This window comes from Ostrea edulis, chromosome 5 (assembly GCF_947568905.1).
Source record: "Ostrea edulis chromosome 5, xbOstEdul1.1, whole genome shotgun sequence".
NCBI lineage: Eukaryota > Metazoa > Mollusca > Bivalvia > Ostreida > Ostreidae > Ostrea > Ostrea edulis.
In genome coordinates, this window is record NC_079168.1 from 9,866,365 (window position 1) to 9,889,944 (window position 23,580).

General features: G+C 34.8%; 1 protein-coding gene across 1 annotated transcript in view; it reads right to left on the reverse strand.

Moving 5' to 3' along the window:
- The window catches only part of LOC125649225 (uncharacterized), a 63,475-nt gene that overhangs the window by 18,519 nt on the left and 21,376 nt on the right, over positions 1-23,580 (reverse strand). Inside the window, exons 2-3 of the mRNA XM_056167200.1 lie at positions 7,893-8,071; positions 77-191 (exon numbers count right to left, since the gene is read on the reverse strand). Coding sequence (XP_056023175.1) covers positions 77-191; positions 7,893-8,071 — 294 coding nt within the window. The remainder of the gene's footprint in view (positions 1-76; positions 192-7,892; positions 8,072-23,580) is intronic.

Genomic DNA, 23,580 nt, shown 5'->3' on the forward strand with positions numbered 1-23,580 from the left:
AATTTTAAAATATCTTATAGAAATTCCAGTTATGATCGCTAGAACAATGCACAACATAAAACTCGTTTGCTCTTACCTGAACACCCCACGTGGTAATGACTATACCTGGAGCAATCATCATTGATCGTATAACATCGATATCCTGGTCCACAACTTCTTTCCCCGCATCGTCTGTCCTTCATCCACTGACACTGTTAGGTTTAATGAAGTTTTAAGTTAGTATTATAATTTATAAGAGTATCTCTAAGTGAAAAACATGCAAAATGGTCCAGTGGCAAAATTCTCTGTATGGATTCAAACTTTGCCAATAATATCTAGTATGAATGAATTGAAATTCTGCAATTTTTTATCCCGATCATTCTACTTTTACAAGGTGGTAAACCTGTTTTTAAAAATAAACCTTCTGTAACAAGATTTTAAGTAAAATTTTACTGGTTTTTGTCCAGCTCTGGGGATAAATCAAATGAAATCTTAAATAATTGTTGATAGATTTCATTTTGCAAGTTAATCAATCAGATAAGCACTACTTGCAATTACAGTCAACATCACTGACATCCACCCTGTTTAAGTGCAAAAAGGTCATGAAAATGACATATTGTCACATTTTGAAAAAATATGCAATTTTTCTAAGCTTTTAAAACACCCTTACAGTCATTGTGAATCAAACTTTAAAAAATATTTTGCTTATTGTTAACCAATCTACATGTATTGTATACAAAATATTTAAAAAAAAATCTACTGACGGCAAATGTATTTTATAGCATTTTTTACTGTATGAATGAATATATGATATATTTTCTTGACAAAATGTCAAAGTTTTTAGAGCACATGTAGTTTTATATACACAATGAATTAAAAAAAAAATGAAAACATCAAAATATGTCTCTGTGGTTGTTCATAAATATACATTTTAAAAGAAAAATACATTTATGATTTCATTCAGATCACAATAAAGAGCAAATCATTCATCAGAAAGGGGGGGGGTTAAAATGCAATTTCTAACCAATACCATATTCTCTACCAAATTTACTTTTCAAAATTTTGGAAAAACTACATTGTACATACAAATGTGTTGTTAGAAAACCATTAATAAAATTGTAAAAACAAATTGATTTTTTATGCAATTCCCTAAAAGTCCCATGTTTAAGTTTGTAGACAAGTCCAAAAAGGTCAAATCTAAAAGAATAATAGAATGTGTCTAATTCAGCAATACACGTACAGCAATATCTAAATAATCATCAGATTAGAATTTCAGATTACAAATTCACTTTTCTAACTACTGATGAGGTTCCTTAGTACAGTCAAGTATTTTTTTCTAGTACGTGTGCATGTATGTATATATATAAACTTAAAATATTCAATGTATATACATGTATGCATAACTCTGTAAAAATGTGCCATTCTGTAGATTGAAATATAGTTCCCAATACGTTTCATAATTATATGCTAACAGGTATGCATACTTATTGAACAATTACAGAAAGTAAACAAATCACTGACCACACTACTCATTTGCTCAGTATAATCATCTTTCAGAAAACCATTGTGGTGTTTTTTGTTGTTGTTTTTTTCTTTCTTTTTTTTTTTTTTTGTTTGCTTCAGGAGGTACAATGACACTCGGATTTTTTTTGGGGACAAATATGAGGCAATATAACCACTTAAGGTAGGTAAATACTATTAGAAATTTCTGTCAATCAAATTTTTTTTTCATCTAAATAACTTTAACAACTCATAAACTAACTAAAAAACCCATATTAGACATACTTTTGCGGGTTTATTTTTATACTATGTGCTACAGAGCACATATACCCCCAAATGCAAAAGCCAAACTTTAACACAAGAATGCATGATCTCATGTTTTATTAAAAATATGCACCAAAGCACATCATATTAAGCTATAATATATAAAAACCAATAGCTATTCATTTACTGAGAGAATTTTTAAAGATATATAATTGAAAACATACACAATTGCTGTTTAATCTGCTCACATCCTTAAAAAAAAATCACAGAATATCGCAATTTTGAAAAATTCTCAAAATCTAAATTGTTTACATGCCAGTTTTTCTTTAAAAATATTTAGAATTATATCTAAGGTTAAAAAAACCCCATATTTTACCATAGTTGACCAGAGGTATTTTGCAAAATGGTCTCTTGAATACGTAAACCCCCATTTTTAAATTTAAGTTTTACAATTATTCTTTGCACACTTTGAAAATAGTAAATTGTAACAGCAAATACAGTCATAAAATCAAGATTAACAGAATATAACAATATATATATATATATATATATATATATATATATATGTGTGTGTGTGTGTGTGTGTGTGTGTGTGTGTGTGTAAAACATACTGAAAATTTTGTCCTACCAGACAATTAGAACACAAGGAGTGGGGGGAGGGGGGGGGACACCCCCAACCCTTCCTTTTTCTCACAATTTTTTTGGGTGTGTGTGTTATTCTTTTTTTTGTTTGGCTATAAATAATATCATACATAACAATACCTACATGCTATCTCATACTTATAGAAAAAATAAATATAGTGTAACATGTACAGCTCATGTACAAATAATTTTGTTTCTTGAAAATACTTCAACAACTTTACTGACGATTTTCTGAGGATTTATAATTCTGGGTTTCTTTGAACCAAACACAAACTCACTAAAAACAGTTTGAATTCCACTGTGAGGGTCACGCCTATGTATTATTTTTAACTTGCTCAGGCTTAGATTGCAAGCTATGAGCCTTTTAGAGATCAGTGTAGATATTACATTGCTTTGTACCATTGGAGCTAGTGAGGACTTGACACTATAATAATTCATAGTAAATATATCTAAGATTCACATCTGAATGCTAAATTTGACTCGTACAGTTCTGGTAAACCACAAACATCAGACAAAGAAGTTATAACTGGAACTTTCTAGTCGGTGTTTAAAATTTAAAACCGGATACGTAAAAGCACGGACTTTCCTTAATAGAGAACCTTGTGGCCTTTTTTCTGCATTTCAATGTCCATTCATTTCTTTTTCTGCTAGTTCTTGGTGGAGTCCATTGTCATCAATTCCTGTTTATATCAGCAGATCATGAGAAATACTGCCATATTTTGAGACATACATATCAGTTCATGTGTCCATACTCGATCTTCAACTTGAATTGTAAGAATTATTTCAAGTTGCCAGAGGTTTTTCAACATTCTTGTATGATGAGTCTTTATGTCAGAGTTTTGAAACCGATCACTGTTCATTGTTTTCGCCTGTTCACAAGGATAATATTGTTGAATACTATTATCTGTGCTTCCTGCAGAATTAAATGCAGAACAGTTATTGTCTGTAAGTATCTTCTGACTCTTGATCGGTCAATTCATGGTATTGATTGAGCAAAACAGTACCTCTTTTGTGTTCTCTTTCTCTTGGAAAGTCCTGTATGACCAGAAACATGGAAAACAATGTTTCAAAAGTTAATTAATGATTTATCATATCCAAAACCTTGCCACACTATTAAGGCCACAATAAAATGTGTGTTTCCGTTTCCTCTTTTTGCTGTTGACCCTAAATATTTTATAGATGATATACATGAAAGGCGAAGATAACGAACAGTGATCAATCTCTTAACTCCTATCAGCAATACAAAATATATAGTTGGGCAAACACGGACCCCTGGACAAACCAGAAGTGGAATCAGGTGCCTAGGAGGAGTAAGCATCCCCTGTCGACCGGTCACACCCGCCATGAGCCCTATATCCTGATCAGGTAAACAAAGTTATCCGTAGTCAAAATCAGTGTGTCAAGAACGACCTAACAATCGGTATGAAACACATCAGACAAACATTGACCCAATGATAGGTTGTATTGACGAACTAGATCGTTATAACAACCATAGAATTTGCGAAATGCTGACTTCAATCAAGACTGTTGAAACCCCTGTATCATCAACTTGTTTGTCAGTAGCTTCTCTCGATTTAAAACCTGACTATACGCAGAACAAGCTCTTGCATATCGAATCAGTTGAGAGATATAAACACTATATGCAGGTGATAATGGAATATTGCTACATAAATATGGGAAGTTGACGATGGGGAAGCTGAAATCATCTCGTTTGTCATACAGTTGGGTTGTCAGTTTGCTATTAATGTCTACTTTCAATAATATATCTAAGTAGGAAGCAGAAGTGGACGACTCTGTGGTGTCTTTTATTTCGAGCTCACAACGATATATCGAAAAATTTATTGATTGTATCTTGCTTAACGTGTCGCTTGAGAATATTTCACTCATATGGAGACGTCACCAAGACCGGTGAAGGGCTTCAAATTTAGGCCTATGCTCGGCGCTAACGGCCATTGAGCAGTGAGGGTTCTTTAGCGTGCCACACCTACTGTGACACGGGTCATCCGTTTTTAAGGTCATCTCCGAGGACCCGTGACATTCACACTTGATGCCGAGCGTTTGGCGATGGAACTGTCACTACCTATTTTAACGACTTAGGTTTGTCGCGGCCGGGATTCCAACCCCGGGCCTTCCGCATGCGGGGCGAACACTCTAACCTCTCGGCCACCGCGGCGGTGATTTCCAAAGAAATGTTTCAATAAAATAAAATGTTTTACCTACCTAATTTTTAAAGAGTGAAATAGGAAACACACATATTTTATTTTGGCCTAATCTAAAGTCAAATACCACCTTTTTGAAACACCTTAAACTTCACTAAATATACAGCATTTGTCTAATATGGTGTAAAAGATCAGATAAATACTAATTGTGAATAATCAACACATGTATATCATCTGTGGGTCTGTGACTCTTGTGAAAACACTGTATATAAATTCAAAGATTTTACGTGCACAATCCTACAATTATTCCATTGTAAAATGGTAATATAATAAACAATGAATTAACTCATCTGCATGTACACAGACCCAAAAGTAGAAAAAATATTCTTACTGTGACCCGGCAACCATGCAAGTTGCGAAAACAGTTCTCGTCCGGGACAAGCTAAAATTGGCGTTGTGGTCTGGATGACAGCACCTAGCTTTATTTCTCCTCCATTGTAACCCAAAATTTGATCGATGCTTTTGACATATTCTTAGTCTTAGTATGCAATTGTCCACGGAAATATTACAATTCTAAACATCGGTAGGTTGTTCCCGGCACGTCCAAATATTTACCACACTGTTCAGGAAGTTGTTCAGAGCATTGTAACAGTCGCAAGTGATAAGACACATCCGTCCTACATTCATATATTTGAAATATATGGCTTTCACTAAACGCAGTGTTCGAAAAACCGCTGAAATCACACATCTAATGCCATATGATGCATGTCGCGTCTGCTCGCTATTCCCCCCCGTACTTGAATATTAAAGAGCGGCATTACGGGAGATAACTCTTCCAAACATTCTCATAATCTTGTAATATTTTTTTTTTCATTTATGGTATGTACTGTTCATGTTTCATGTTTTTCATTGACTTCATAATATACATTTACATTAAAATTTGTTTATTACCTACAAAATAAAACCATATAAATTATGTTGAGATAAAAATATCAAGTAAAAAGATATTGATTAAACTCACTATGATCATTATTCCAACTACTTACTTAATATATTAGATAGGAAATGCCATCAGTGAATTTTATATATTTGTTAAACCCTAAATTGATCCTTATAATGTATATCAATACATGATATTTTGATCTCCATTTCAGGTGTACTGCTTCACCAAACTTGCATATTTTATCTGTAATTCCAAAGTTTAGCCTACATATGGTTTTGTCCTTAATTATAAATAGATGCAATCAGAGCAAAACATTGATATTATTTAAATCTAATGTATGTTTTGATGAAAAAGCAACAATAATAATAATAATAATAATAATAATAATAAAAATTTAAGTATTGCAATTATTTTAAAAGGCATCAAACTTCCAGAATTACTGCTATGCGTGAATGTCAATTATTGCTATATATCAAACCCAGTTGTTTCTAAAAATAGAAACACGTGAGGAAATTCCGAAGTACATTTTTCACATCATGTTACACCTTATATCATAAAAACAAAATGGAATTTTTCTATATACCCATCTGGACGATTTTTGTGATTTTGTATGTTTTTCTCTGAGACATCCTCTTAAGTATTTTCCAGAGAGTGTTTTTCATAAATTTCAAACAGATTTTACATTGTAAAACACAGGGTTCCAAATTACCGCTCGCCCACACGCTTTTGCGATTATGCTTTGTGTGTAGGCACCCAAAATATCTGTTCTCGTCGCCGACTTGGCGACCGTAATTGTCCGATCAACATTTTTCTTTCCGACCGATCCGAGTTCGAATATAAACGATGTTCAATTTCCGGTTGAGATTTTTACCACTTTGCGAGACATTCCTGATGTATCAAATTCCAAAACGTAAACCAGAAGTTGAAGAACGCAAGGGTTACTTTAAACGAAAGGAAAGCGTCTGTTTTCACCAAAGTGGAAAGAAGGGGAGAATATGGTTCGATGATGGGGATGACATGTGCTGTGAGTACAAAGCATGACAAGAGAGGTCCAGTTGTTATGACAGCTTGCCCGAGTAATAAACTTGACAGCATTGTGAAGCTGAGAACTTTCGAAATCGCATGAAAAGTTTGAAGAAGCGTGTGTTGAAATTAGACGCCGCGAAGATCACAAGTATGAGAGAGAGAGGGTGTTACGAAAATACAAACAAAATTTGAATATTGATATTTTAATTCTTTAAAAATAAATTACAATGTGAGTGACCTGATGTTTCTTTTTTCTTGTTAAAAACATGTTCTTCAATTTAATATGTGTGGGCTACTAAAATTCATGTGGGCTAAATCACAGGCAATTGGTAGTAATGTAGATTGATTATGTATGAATAAATTAAAATACAAAGTAGAATTCTATATCAATTAATTTATTGTCTTTACATCGGCTAACTTTGGTACCCTATATTTAGAGTTCTATACCTTTACTCTCTATATAGTAAATTCGATCCCCAAGCGATGCTTTGTTTGTTTGTTTTGATGTTTTCTGCCACACTCAACAATTTTTCAGTTATATGGTGGCGCCCAGTTTTTATTGGTGGAAGAGAGAACCCAGATACAATGTACCTGGGAAGAGACCACCGACCTTCCGAAAGTTAACTGGGAAACTTTCTCACTTACCGGCGCGAGCGGGATTCGAACCCGCCCCGACAGGTGAGAGGCCGTGTGATGCTCTAACCACTCGACCACGGACCCCCCCCCCCACCCCCCAAGCGATGCAATTGTCTGTGTGCTAAATGCATTATAATAATCATAACCATTGTTAGCTCTATCAAAACAATCATTGCCACAAGCTTTGTACGAAAATCAATTATTACCGCAAACGTAAAATTTAATACTATACTTGTAAGTAATTTCATTTTATTTCGTAATAGAATGACGTTCTTTTGTTCCTATAGCAAAATAATATACACCAATACTGCAGACGATGTCGACTATTTTAATTATACATATTTAAGTTATTTGTTGTGGCACAATCCCCAGATTTGTTTTGCCTCGTCGTATATGGAAATAATCAACACCGCGATGTACGTCCTAGTTAACACAGTCAGTAACACACATAACTAATAATAATGATTGATTGTATATTGTTTAACGTCCCTCTCGAGAATATTTCACTCATATGGAGATGTCACCATTGCCGGTGAAGGGCTGCAAAATTTAGGCCTTTGCTCGGCGCTTACGGCCTTTGAGCAGGGAGGGATCTTTAACGTGCCACACCTGTTGTTACACAAGACCTCCGTTTTTGCGGTCTCACTTACGACAAGCAAGGACTACTGAGGACCTATTCTAAACCGGATCCCCACAGGATTAAATAATAATGAGTGCTACAGATGTATCATCATTATACGTACCACACTTTTGTGGAGATGGCGGTAATTGATCCATTCTCTCACTTCCTCGTGATCACAAGTGCCTGATTCACGACATTCCTCGTCAATGTGGTCATCCCTCTTTAATCGACTTCCACTTTCCCTGAGGAAAGAAGACGCCTTTTCCTTCGATGTTGTAAGGTTATCCAACGAAGTTACGTCTTAAATACAAAAGATCATGTCACATTATACCTTTACAGCAGTCAGAACGAATGAACGATGATAACAAAAATTAGGATCAATAATTTGTCGAAGATATTATCAAAAGGGCACCCGGATCTGAAACAATGTAATATAGTGATTAAATAAAGTGCACATACAGAACTGTACCAAAATTTGTCATAAATGCGTGCATTGTTATTTCAGACTATCATCCTTCCTGGTAAAATTATACGATTGGTTGGGATCAGAAAAAACATACCAAATGTGAATCGGGAAGTCCAATGCTGTCTAATGTTCTTCAGACCAAGTCTTTACATACTCATTTTGACTACGGATTTTTTCGTTTTACTGATCACGATATACACTGTAGGGCTTACGGCTCCTAAGCACCTGATCCCACCTCTGGTGTGTCCAGTTTCTGTCCCACTTTTAATTTTGTTGCATGTATGATATTGATATCTTACCTCTACTCACAACTAGAAAACTTACACAGTCAGCAAGGGCCCCCCTGAGGGTTATTAGAGGAAAAAGTCATCTGTATTTGATATATCAATGTTTGGGGCTGGTATATATGTTAAAAATAATAATATTCAAAGATACGTTGAAATAAAAATTTGTGAAAAAGGAATCATGAAGTATATTTATAAGAGACTGATAAACTTCTTGGCTTAAAGGTCATATGAAACGATATCTGAAGAAATTGAGTTATGTATGGAAATTCATTAATCAAGGTTCATTAAACAATAATTCATTTTTAATTTTTTTTTATTCAATGCATTATAACGTCATAACAGCTGATCAAATGTACTCGATCACGAAAATTATTTTTGATGATCGCGGCTGATCTCCCTTACTGATGACGTCAAAAAGACCCACTGTGATGTAAACAACTAGGCCTTAGAACATGAATAGGCCTATAACGAAGTATTTTAAAACTGCAGAGCTTTGAAAAATGCAAAGTGTGCTGCATTTAATTGTAGTACATGTGTTAGGTTGTAGAAGAGGGTGCATATATACCTCTTCCCAAGGGATACCAGATTTAGAAGAAAAAATATGAGTATACAAAATCTCCGACGCGATGAATTCAGTGTTGCCATGAACATTGCACTTCAGTACATCCGTCGGTAGCCAAACAATCAAATAGATCAATTTCAAATCAGACGCTGTGCCAATAATTTTATATTCTCCAAAGATTGAGACAAATTAAAGTCAACCGCTTAGTTAAAGCGAAGACACTGGTATGTATTACTAAATTACACAAAGGTTGGATATCATTGTAATCACTAAAAAACATTTCATCAATGAACGTGAATTTTGAATAAATCTACTCAAAATTATATTCTATTTTCATATCTTATCTACATTACAAACTCTATCAGTCAACAGTATTCGTATAGTTTCATGATTATTAGGCCTACACGTGTAATATGTACATGTACCTGTAGATACGAGTATCCCAAAAGTGTGTAATTTTTATTTTCTTATTATTAATTGTAAAATTCAGTTGAATTAAAATTGTAAATAAACCTTTAGTTCTGAAATTCAAAACGAAAATCATGAATTAAGTATCATTCAGAAATTATAATTTATATTCCATATAGAGGTCTACTAAGATCTATATCAGTACTAAACATGCTTATCAAAAAAATTAATATTTTTTCTCATTAAAATAATATTTGAGCAGCGGGGATGTAGTGAGAAAGTAAATACCTGCTATAGAATTATAAACGCAAGCAATTTTTTACGATTGAAAAATATAGAAGCACCCCCCTCTCCATCGTCGCAAACCACGGTTTTGAGTCCACCCACGCTCCCTCATATGGTGATGGAGAGAATCGAATAGATGCACCCGTGGGTAACTGACGATGCCCCTTCTCCCATTAAAACAACGATTTGTGAATTTTACACTTAAATTGGGACACTTACAAGAATACTTTAGCGCTATTTTAATATTGTGGTTATTCGTATCCCGTGGGGATCCGGGTTAGAATAGGTCCTTGAGCAGTACCCCTTTGCTTCTCGAAAGAGGCGGTTCTTCGGATGAGACCGCAAACCGATTTTGCAGCCCTTCTCCGGCAGTGGTGACGTCTCCATACGAGTGAAATATTCTTGAGAGGGGCGTAAAACAATATTCAATCTCAATCAATCAATTATCTTATAAAAAGGAAAATGGGATTGCCATTACAGATTTTAAACTATTTCATAGACTAGAACTAATCTTTTAAAATAGATAGTTAAACTTCAGTATCTGATGGCATGATGTATGGACAGCTACTCCCTCCCCTTCCATTCTGATTTTTTTTTTTTTTTTTTTTTGCGCCGATAATTTCTCCAAAATATGTGGATTCCTTGTCTAACCCATACCAATTTCGATTTATGTAATCGTTTGACTTTCCCACTTTTTGTAAGATTTAGAGATTGGCCTTCTACCGGCTTTATTGTTACCTTTAGAAGGTCAATCTCTAAAGCTTACAAAAAGTGGGATAGGATTACATAAATCGAAATTTGCATGGAATAGACAAGGAATCCATGCTTTTTGGAGGAGAAATTATCCCCGATAAAAAAGTCAGAGAAGGAGGGGGTAGTAGTGGCCATACTTCAGGTGCCTGTGTAGTGTTTACAACTTTATTTCTTATCAATCCAAAGACAATATTTTTTTTATTAAACGCTGTTTAACCTTCATTCATATCCATCTTTATGTTTTTAAAGTAAAACACCATGGTTAGAAATCGTTTCATATGACCTTTAAACCTCGTTCTTCTTTCAGCTTTTTACACCTAGAGGAAAGTTCCTGAGATTCTAAGTTGCATTCATTAAGTTTCCTTTGATAGTGTGCATTGTCTTTACTGAGGACTTCAAGTCGTTTATTCTTCTCTCAGTTTTGTCTGGATCAAATTGAGTGTGTTGGAAATATCATCCATGTTTGCGCTGATATTGTCCGTTAGTTTACTGATTATTTTCAACTTGTCTTCAGACAGTTTTTCCTTCTTGTTATACTTTATAACCCAAACCTGTTAACTGAAGATCAACAGTAGATGTTGCGCCTACAATTCCTCAGATGATATCTATTTGATCCATCCGCAGAAAAAATAATAATGTAATGATCTTTCGTTTTTATATATATATATATATATATAAAAGGGCCATGTGTACTTTTGATTTAAGGACGCGTTGTTATAATTTGTTCAACAAAAATATAAAGAAACTAGTTCTAATTGTAACGGGGACCGTTACATATGTTCCCCAAACCTCCAACAAATAAAATGTGATGTCCTTGTGAATCTATAGCAAAAAATCATTTTATTTTAGCCTTTAATTACATGTAGTACGTTTAATATGGTCATTTCAGTACCAAGAAATGAAAGAAAGCGTTGCACGTGCATACACGCGCACGCGTGTATGATTCCGAATTTTTGTTGATGTCGTTCAACAGGCATTTGTATCATATACCCACAGTATGAATTTCATAACGTTTCCACCAAACATAAGGAAATTATAGCGATTTTAAAATCGTCCAATCAGAATTCAGCACACGTGCATGCACGTGCTGAGCAGTAATTCTAACCACAGCAATTTGTAAGGAGTACCAAGACACATCTAAACCTTTAATATCAATAGAATTTGATGAAAAACAAAAACGTTATCATTCTTTAAATATTGAACATTTGAAAAACGTAGCACGCGCATGCGCGTGTGCATTGGAATTTTTTGTTACACCAATATATAGATACACATATTGTCTACGTATGCTCTGAATACCATCTTATTCGCTTCATAAATAAGATAGTTACAGACGTTTTAGTAATATCCAATCAAAATGAAGCGCACGTGCATGCGCGTGCAAATTGGTAATTTTAACCATGCAAATCAGCTAAGGGTCTCAATATCTACCTATGATATGAATATCAAGCCATTTCAATGAACAACAAAAAAGTTAGACTGACTCCAAAGTTAGTGTACAAATTTTGCAATGCACGTGCACACGCATGCGTGCGCGTGCAGACAAAATAAATATCATTTTTCATATCTACAGATGATATACTACCATCCTATTGAGGTTTCATATCGATCCCTTTAATATTCTGATTTTCCATTTTTTGTACCAAAATTGCAGTGCACGTGCGCACGCGTGCATGCACGTGCAGACAAAATGACTATCACTATGCACATCTACAAACGCTATACTATCATCCTGGAAAGTTTCATATCGATCCCTTTTGTAGTTTCTGAGAACACTACCGGACAAAAAAGTACCGGAGAAAAAGAATAATAACTAGTTCTAATTGTAACGGGGACCGTTACATATGTTCCCCAAACCTCCAACAAATAAAATGTGATGTCCTTGTGAATCTATAGCAAAAAATCATTTTATTTTAGCCTTTAATTACATGTAGTACGTTTAATATGGTCATTTCAGTACTAAGAAATGAAAGAAAGCATTGCACGTGCATACACGCGCACGCGTGTATGATTCCGAATTTTTGTTGATGTCGTTCAACAGGCATTTGTATCATATACCCACAGTATGAATTTCATAACGTTTCCACCAAATATAAGGAAGTTATAGCGATTTTAAAATCGTCCAATCAGAATTCAGCACACGTGCATGCAAGTGCTGAGCAGTAATTCTAACCACAGCAATTTGTAAGGAGTACCAAGACACATCTAAAACCCTAATATCAATAGAATTTGATGAAAAACAAAAATGTTATCGTCCTTTAAAAACCGAACATTTGAAAAACGTCGCACGCGCATGCGCGTGTGCGTTGGCATTTTTTGTTACACCAATATATAGATACACATATTGTCTACGAATGTTGTGAATATCATCTCATTCGCTTCATAAATAAGGAAGTTACAAACGTTTTAGTACTATCCAATCAAAATGAAGCGCACGTGCATGCGCGTGCAAATTGGTAATTTTGACCATGCAAATCAGTTAAGGGTCTCAATATCTACCTATGATATAAATATCAAGCCATTTCAATGAACAACAAAAAAGTTAGACTGATTCCAAAGTTAGTGTACAAATTTTGTAATGCATGTGCACGCGCATGCGTGCGCGTGTAGACAAAATTACTATCATTTTTCATATCTACAAATGATATACTACCATCCTATTTAGGTTTCATATCGATCCCTTTAATATTCTGATTTTCCAATTTTTGTACCAAAATTGCAGTGCACGTGCGCGCGCGTGCATGCATGTGCAGACAAAATGACTATCACCATCCACATCTACAAACGCTATACTATCATCCTGGAAAGTTTCATATCGATCCCTTTTGTAGTTTCTGAGAACACTACCGGACAAAAAAGTACCGGAGAAAAAGAATAATAACTAGTTCTAATTGTAACGGGGACCGTTACATATGTTCCCCAAACCTCCCCCAATTAAAAAGTGATGTCCTTGTGAATCTATAGCAAAAAATCATTTTATTTTAGCCTTTAATTACATGTAGTACGTTCAATATGGTCATTTCAGTACCAAGAAATGAAAGAAAGCGTTGCACGTGCATACACGTGCACGCGTGTATGATTCCGAATTTTTGTTGATGTCGTTCAACAGGCATTTGTATCATATACCCACAGTATGAATTTCATAACATTTCTACCACATATAAGGAAGTTATAGCGATTTTAAAATCGTCCAATCAGAATTCAGCACACGTGCATGCACGTGCTGAGCAGCAATTCTAACCACAGCAATTTGTAAGGAGTACCAAGACACATCTAAACCCCTAATATCAATATAATTTGATGAAAAACAAAAACGTTATTGTCCTTTAAAAATTGAATATTTGAAAAACGTTGCACGCGCATGCGCGTGTGCGTTGGCATTTTTTGTTACACTAATATATACATACACATATTGTATACGTATGCTGTGAATATCATCTCATTCGCTTTATAAATAAGATAGATACAAACTTTTTAGTATTATCCAATCAAAATGAAGCGCACGTGCATGCACGTGCAAATTCGTAATTTTGACCATGAAAATCAGTTAAGGGTCTCAATATCTAACTATGATATGAATATCAAGCCATTTCAATGAACAACAAAAAAGTTAGACTGATTCCAAAGTTAGTGTACAAATTTTGTAATGTACGTGCACGCGCATGCGTGCGCGTGAAGACAAAATAACTATCATTTTTCATATCTACAAATGATATACTACCATCCTATTTAGGTTTCATATCGATCCCTTTAATATTCTGATTTTCCATTTTTTGTACCAAAATTGCAGTGCACGTGCGCGCGCGTGCATGCACGTGCAGACAAAATGACTATCGCTATGCACATCTACAAACGCTATACTATCATCCTGGAAAGTTTCATATCAATCCCTTTTGTAGTTTCTGAGAACACTACCGGACAAAAAAGTACCGGAGAAAAAGAATAATAATAATAATAATAACTAGTTCTAATTGTGACGGGGACCGTTACAGATGTTCCCCAAACCTCCCCCAATTAAAAAGTGATGTCCTTGTGAATCTATAGCAAAAAATCTTTTTATTTTAGCCTTTAATTACATGTAGTACGTTCAATATGGTCATTTCAGTACCAAGAAATGAAAGAAAGCGTTGCACGTGCATACACGCGCACGCGTGTATGATTCCGAATTTTTGTTGATGTCGTTCAACAGGCATTTGTATCATATACCCACAGTATGAATTTCATAACGTTTCCACCAAATATAAGGAAGTTATAGCGATTTTAAAATCGTCCAATCAGGAATCAGCACACGTGCATGCACGTGCTGAACAGTAATTCTAACCACAGCAATTTGTAAGGAGTACCAAGATACATCTAAACCCCTAATATGAATAGAATTTGATGAAAAACAAAAACGTTATCGTCCTTTAAAAATTGAACATTTAAAAAACGTTGCACGCGCATGCGCGTGTGCGTTGGCATTTTTTGTTACACCAACATATACATACACATATCGTCTACGTATGCTGTGAATATCATCTCATTCGCTTCATAAATAAGATAGTTACAAAGTTTTAGCATTATCCAATCAAAATGAAGCGCACGTGCATGCGCGTGCAAATTGGTAATTTTGACCATGTAAATCAGTTAAGGGTCTCAATATCTACCTATGATATGAATTTCAAGCCAATTCAATGAACAACAAAAAAGTTAGACTGATTCCAAAGTTAGCGTACAAATTTTGTAATGCGCGTGCACGCGTATACGTGCGCGTACAGAAAAAAGAACTATTATTTTTCATATCTACAAATGATATCCTACCATCCTAGTTAGGTTTCATATCGCTTCCTTCAATATTCTGATTTTCCATTTTTTGTACCAAAATTCCAATTCACGTGCGCGCGCGTGCATGCACGTGCAAACAAAATGACTATCACTATGCACATCTACAAACGCTATACTATCATCCTGGAAAGTTTCATATCGATCCCTTTTGTAGTTTCTGAGAACACTACCGGACAAAAAAGTACCGGAGAAAAAGAATAATAACTAGACACTCATTACTAGTAATGAGTAGGTCTTCCGTTAGACCACTTCCGGTAAAGAGCTTTCTATTCCTTCGAAAACCATTTAAATGTATCAGAAAATGTGTCTTAACAATGAATGAGAAATGTATTATCGAATTTTTTACTCCTTTATCGTAACTTCCGGTGACGACCGGAAGTACTATTCAGATGCGTTTTCCTATAAATGACAGCGGCTCTTTACTGTCTATATTCCCTGAAAATTTCACGTCTCTATCTGAAAGAGCTCTCAACAAAAAGAAGACTAAAGAAAGAAAAAGTAGTAAGTTACTACCGACCGGAAGTCAATTTTGAAATATTAAATTATCAAAACTTTAGAAGTTGATACTTTTATTAAGACATGTGAAAATCATATGAAAGACTTCAAATATAAGCGAGATTAATGGGGACAAAGAGAGGAAAAGTAAAAAGATATTTTATCAAGAAACCGGAAGTAGTCGTTTTGACTACCGACAGAGTCAATATTCTTTTGGCACTTTGAAAGAGAGTTAATAAACTAGTATAAGTTTCAATTTAAAGGAAAAAGTTTGAAATTTGCGATTCTTTCCATCACTTCCGGTGACGACAGGAAGTGACGGTCGACATGTTCAACCCCCTGCTGCACGCTTGCAAACGGAGATTGATCATCCCTGAATATTTGATGAACCTATATTTTACCCTTTCCAAGAAAAATGCTGGGCAAAATTCCTTTTGAGAAACAGAAAATCGGCCATATTTTCCGACCGGAAGTGAATGTTGTAAAAACAAAAATAATTATAGCAAGGTCATTTCATAAGACTTTATTGCTGAAAATTTCAGCCATCTCTGAGAAATCACTCGAAGAAATCAGAAAATCGACATTTTTTCAAATACTTCCGGTATAGACCGGAAGTGACGGACGACAAAATTGAATGTATGTGTACAATGGACTAATGTTAGTTGATCAACTCTACAAGTTTCAAGCGTCTATCTATATTCATTATTGAGAAACTGAAAAAACAAGGTTTGAAGATGTCCACCCTATATATCACGACCGGAAGTGAATTTTTTCAAAAATATTTAAATTTACTCTAGACATTTATAGTGTCTATAACATATGTAAAATTCAAATCATTAACTTGTTTTATGACCGAGATTTATGGCACTGAAAAATGAGAGAATGAATAGTCTTTCTTTGATATAACCGGAAGTTGGAGATTCAACTTCCGGTGGGGTCAACATTTTTTTGAGAATTAGAACCAGACCTAGTAAACCGATATAGGTTTCAGTTTGAAAAAAAAAAGTTTGAAATATATGATTCATTTAATCACTTCCGGTGACGACCGGAAGTGACGGCCGACATTCTTAACCCCCTACTGCACGCCTACAAAGTGAGGTCTATTAACTCTGAAAATTTGGTGACTCTATCTTTTACCGTTTCTGAGAAAAACGCTGGACAACGAAAACAGCTCATAAGCCGTATTTGCCGACCGGAAGTAAATTTTATAAAAATATTTGACGTTACTCTAGACATTTATAGTGACTATAATATATGTAAAACTCAACTCATTAACTAGTTTCATGACCGAGATTTATGGCACTGAAAAATGAGAGAATAATTGGTCTTTCTTTGATATAACCGGAAGTTGGAGATTCAACTTCCGGTGGGGTCAACATTTTGTGAGAATTAGAACAAGACCTAGTAAACCGAAATAGGTTTCAATTTGAAAGAAAAAAGTTTGAAATTGATGATTTATTTAATCATTTCCGGTGTCGACCGGAAGTGACGGCGACAAAAAATATTACGTGCATGCACCATAGAGAATATAGATCTATCATCCCTGAAAGTTTCATTCGATTATCTTTAGTGGTTTTCAAGTTTACCCCCGGACAAAGTTTCTTTCAAAAACCGGAAAATCGGACGTATCTGACGAACGGAAGTGAATTTTGAAAAAATGAAAAAAATTCCTCGAGGTACCATCGTTCCCTATAACTTGTGAAAGTTTCAGGAAAATCCATCCAACGGTCTCGGAGACGAAAGGGGAAAAAAAAAAAAATAATAATAATAACTAGAAACTCATTACTAGTAATGAGTAGGTCTTCCGTTAGACCACTTCCGGTAAAGAGCTTTCTGTTCCTACGAAAACCATTTAAATATATCAGAAAATGTGCCTTAAGAATGAATGAGAAATGTATTATCGAATTTTTTACTCATTTCTCGTAACTTCCGGTGATGACCGGAAGTACTTTTATGATGCGTTTTCCTATAAATGACAGCGACTCTTTACTGTCTATATTCCCTGAAAATTTCACGTCTCTATCTGAAAGAGTTCTCAGCAAAAAGAAATAGACTAAAGAAAGAAAAAGTAGTAGGTTACTACCGACCGGAAGTCAATTTTGAAAAAGAAAATGATCCAAACTCTAGAAGTTGATACTTTTATTATGACATGTGAAAATCATATGAAAGACTTCAAATATACGAGAGATTTATGGTGACAAAGAGATGAAAAGTGAAAAGGTATTTTATCAAGAAACCGGAAGTAGTTGTTTTGACTACCAACGGAGTCAATATTCTTTTGACACTTTCAAAGAGACATAATAAACTAGTATAGGTTTCAATTTACAAGAAAAAGTTTGAAATTTGCGATTCTTTCCATCACTTCCGGTGACAACAGGAAGTGACGGTCGACATGTTCAACCCTCTACTGCACGACTGCAAACGGAGATTTATAATTCCTGAATAATTGATGAACCTATATTTTACCTTTTCCAAGAAAAATGCTGGACAAAATTCCTTTTGAGAAACAGAAAATCGCCCATATTTTCCGACCGGAAGTGAATTTTGTAAAAACAAAAATAGTTATAGGAAGGTCCTTTCATAAGACATTATTCCTGAAAATTTCAAGAAAATCTATCCACCATCTCTGAGAAATCACTCGAAGAAATCGGAAAATCGACATTTTTCAAATACTTCCGGTATAGACCGGAAGTGACGGACGACAAAATTGAATGTATGTGTACAATGGACTAATGTTAGTTGATCAACTCTACAAGTTTCAAGCGTCTATCTATATTCATTATTGAGAAACTGAAAAAACAAGGTTTGAATATGTCCACCCCATATCTCACGACCGGAAGTGAATTTTACAAAAATATTTAAATTTACACTAGACATTTATAATGTCTATAACATATGTAAAATTCAAATCATTAACTTGTTTTATGACCGAGATTTATGGCACTGAAAAATGAGAGAATGAATAGTTTTTCTTTCATATAACCGGAAGTTGGAAATTCAACTTCCGGTGGGGTCAATAGTTTTTGAGAATTAGAACCAGACCTAATAAACCGATATAGGTTTCAATTTGAAAGAAAAAAGTTTGAAATTTATGATTTATTAATCACTTCCGGTGACGACCGGAAGTGACGGTCGACATTCTTACCCCCCTACTGCACCCCTACAAAGAGAGATCTATTAACTATGAAATTTTGGTGACTCTATCTTTTACCGTTTCTGAGAAAAACGATTGACAACGAAAACAGCTCATAAGCCGTATTTGCCGACCGGAAGTAAATTTTACAAAAATATTTGAGGTTACTCTAGACATTTTTAGTGACTATAATATATGTAAACGTCAACTCATTAACTAGTTTCATGACCGAGATTTATGGCACTGAAAAATGAGAGAATGAATAGGCTTTCTTTGATATAACCGGAAGTTGGAGATTCAACTTCCGGTGGGGTCAACATTTTTTGAGAATTAGAACGAGATATAGTAAACCAAAGTAGGTTTCAATTTGAAAGAAAAAAGTTTGAAATTGATGATTTATTTGATCACTTCCGGTGACAACCGGAAGTGACGGCGACAAAAAATATTACGTGCATGCACCATAGAGAAAATAGATCTATCATCCCTGAAAGTTTCATTCGATTATCTTTAGTGGTTTTCAAGTTTACCCCCGGACAAAGTTTCTTTCAAAAACCGGAAAATCGGACGTATCTGACGAACGGAAGTGAATTTTGAAAAAATGAAAAAAATTCCTCGAGGTACCATCGTTCCCTATAACCTGTGAAAGTTTCAGGAAAATCCATCCAACGGTCTCGGAGACGAAAGGGGAAAAATAATAATAATAATAACTAGAAACTCATTACTAGCAATGAGTAGGTCTTCCGTTAGATCACTTCCGGTAAAGAGCTTTCTATTCCTACGAAAACCATTTAAATATATCAGAAAATGTGCCTTAACAATGAATGAGAAATGTATTATCGAATTTTTTACTCATTTCTCGTAACTTCCGGTGATGACCGGAAGTACTTTTATGATGCGTTTTCCTATAAATGACAGCGACTCTTTACTGTCTATATTCCCTGAAAATTTCACGTCTCTATCTGAAAGAGTTCTCAACAAAAAGAAGTAGACCAAAGAAAGAAAAAGTAGTAGGTTACTACAGACCGGAAGTCAATTTTGAAAAACAAAATGACCCAAACTCTAGAAGTTGATACTTTTATTATGACATGTGAAAATCATATGAAAGACTTCAAATATACGCGAGATTTATGGTGACAAAGAGATGAAAAGTAAAAATGTATTTTATCAAGAAACCGGAAGTAGTTGTTTTGACTACCAACGGAGTCAATATTCTTTTGACACTTTCAAAGAGACTTAATAAACTAGTATAGGTTTCAATTTACAAGAAAAAGTTTGAAATTTGCGATTCTTTCAATCACTTCCGGTGACGACAGGAAGTGACGGTCGACATGTTCAACCCTCTACTGCACGACTGCAAACGGAGATTTATAATTCCTGAATAATTGATGAACCTATATTTTACCTTTTCCAAGAAAAATGCTGGACAAAATTCCTTTTGATAAACAGAAAATCGCCCATATTTTCCGACCGGAAGTGAATTTTGTAAAAACAAAAATAGTTATAGGAAGGTCCTTTCATAAGACATTATTCCTGAAAATTTCAAGAAAATCTATCCACCATCTCTGAGAAATCACTCGAAAAAATCAGAAAATCGACATTTTTCAAATACTTCCGGTATAGACCGGAAGTGACGGACGACAAAATTGAATGTATGTGTACAATCGACTAATGTTAGTTGATCAACTCTACAAGTTTCAAGCGTCTATCTATATTCATTATTGAGAAACTGAAAAAACAAGGTTTGAATATGTCCACCCCATATCTCACGACCGGAAGTGAATTTTAGATAAATATTTAAATTTACTCTAGACATTTATAATGTCTATAACATATGTAAAATTCAAATCATTAGCTTGTTTTATGACCGAGATTTATGGCACTGAAAAATGAGAGAATGAATAGTTTTTCTTTCATATAACCGGAAGTTGGAAATTCAACTTCCGGTGGGGTCAATAGTTTTTGAGAATTAGAACGAGACCTAATAAACCGATATAGGTTTCAATTTGAAAGAAAAAAGTTTGAAATTTATGATTTATTAATCACTTCCGGTGACGACCGGAAGTGACGGCCGACATTCTTACCCCCCTACTGCACCCCTACAAAGTGAGATCTATTAACTCTGAAATTTTGGTGACTCTATCTTTTACCGTTTCTGAGAAAAACGATTGACAACGAAAACAGCTCATAAGCCGTATTTGCCGACCGGAAGTGAATTTTACAAAAATATTTGACATTACTTTAGACATTTATAGTGACTATAATATATGTAAAACTCAACTCATTAGCTAGTTTCATGACCGAGATTTATGGCACTGAAAAATGAGAGAATGAATAGTCTTTCTTTGATATAACCGGAAGTTGGAGATTCAACTTCCGGTGGGGTCAACATTTTTTGAGAATTAGAACGAGATATAGTAAACCAAAGTGGGTTTCAATTTGAAAGAAAAAAGTTTGAAATTGATGATTTATTTGATCACTTCCGGTGACGACCGGAAGTGACGGCGACAAAAAATATTACGTGCATGCACCATAGAGAAAATAGATCTATCATCCCATAACGTTTCATTCGATTATCTTTAGTGGTTTTCAAGTTTACCCCCGGACAAAGTTTCTTTCAGAAACCGGAAAATCGGACGTATCTGACGAACGGAAGTGAATTTTGAAAAAATGAAAAAAATGCCTCGAGGTACCATCGTTCCCTATAACCTGTGAAAGTTTCAGGAAAATCCATCCAACGGTCTCGGAGACGAAAGGGAAAAAAAAAAATAATAATAATAATAAACAGTAGAATCACTAGAAGGTCTTCCGTTGGAAACGGAAGACCTTAATAATAATAATAAGAAGAAGAAGAAACAGAGTAAAAACAATATGTTCCCAAACTTTGTTTGGGGAACATAACTAGTTCTAATTGTAACGGGGACCGTTACAGATGTTCCCCAAACCTCCCCCAATTAAAAAGTGATGTCCTTGTGAATCTATAGGAAAAAATCATTTTATTTTAGCCTTTAATTACATGTAGTACGTTCAATATGGTCATTTCAGTACCAAGAAATGAAAGAAAGCGTTGCACGTGCATACACGCGCACGCGTGTATGATTCCGAATTTTTGTTGATGTCGTTCAACAGGCATTTGTATCATATACCCACATTATGAATTTCATAACGTTTCCACCAAATATAAGGAAGTTATAGCGATTTTAAAATCGTCCAATCAGAAATCAGCACACGTGCATGCACGTGATGAGCAGTAATTCTAACCACAGCAATTTGTAAGGAGTACCAAGATACATCTAAACCCCTAATATGAATAGAATTTGATGAAAAACAAAAACGTTATCGTCCTTTAAAATTGAACATTTAAAAAACGTTGCACGCGCATGCGCGTGTGCGTTGGCATTTTTTGTTACACCAACATATAGGTACACATATTGTCTACATATGCTGTGAATATCATCTCATTCGCTTCATAAATAAGATAGTTACAAACGTTTTAGAATTATCCAATCAAAATGAAGCGCACGTGCATGCGCGTGCAAATTGGTAATTTTGACCATGCAAATCAGTTAAGGGTCTCAATATGTACCTATGATATAAATATCAAGCCATTTCAATGAACAACAAAAAAGTTAGACTGATTCCAAAGTTAGTGTACAAATTTTGCAATGCATGTGCACGCGCATGCGTGCGCGTGTAGACAAAATTACTATCATTTTTCATATCTACAAATGATATACTATCATCCTATTTAGGTTTCATATCGATCCCCTTAATATTCTGATTTTCCAATTTTTGTACCAAAATTCCAGTGCACGTGCGCGCGCGTGCATGCATGTGCAGACAAAATGACTATCACCATGCACATCTACAAACGCTATACTATCATCCTGGAAAGTTTCATATCGATCCCTTTTGTAGTTTCTGAAAACACTACCGGACAAAAAAGTACCGGAGAAAAACAATAATAACTAGTTCTAATTGTAACGGGGACCGTTACAGATGTTCCCCAAACCTCCCCCAATTAAAAAGTGATGTCCTTGTGAATCTATAGGAAAAAATCATTTTATTTTAGCCTTTAATTACATGTAGTACGTTCAATATGGTCATTTCAGTACCAAGAAATGAAAGAAAGCGTTGCACGTGCATACACGCGCACGCGTGTATGATTCCGAATTTTTGTTGATGTCGTTCAACAGGCATTTGTATCATATACCCACAGTATGAATTTCATAACGTTTCCACCAAATATAAGGAAGTTATAGCGATTTTAAAATCGTCCAATCAGAAATCAGCACACGTGCATGCACGTGCTGAGCAGTAATTCTAACCACAGCAATTTGTAAGGAGTACCAAGATACATCTAAACCCCTAATATGAATAGAATTTGATGAAAAACAAAAACGTTATCGTCCTTTAAAAATTGAACATTTAAAAAACGTTGCACGCGCATGCGCGTGTGCGTTGGCATTTTTTGTTACACCAACATATAGGTACACATATTGTCTACATATGCTGTGAATATCATCTCATTCGCTTCATAAATAAGATAGTTACAAACGTTTTAGAATTATCCAATCAAAATGAAGCGCACGTGCATGC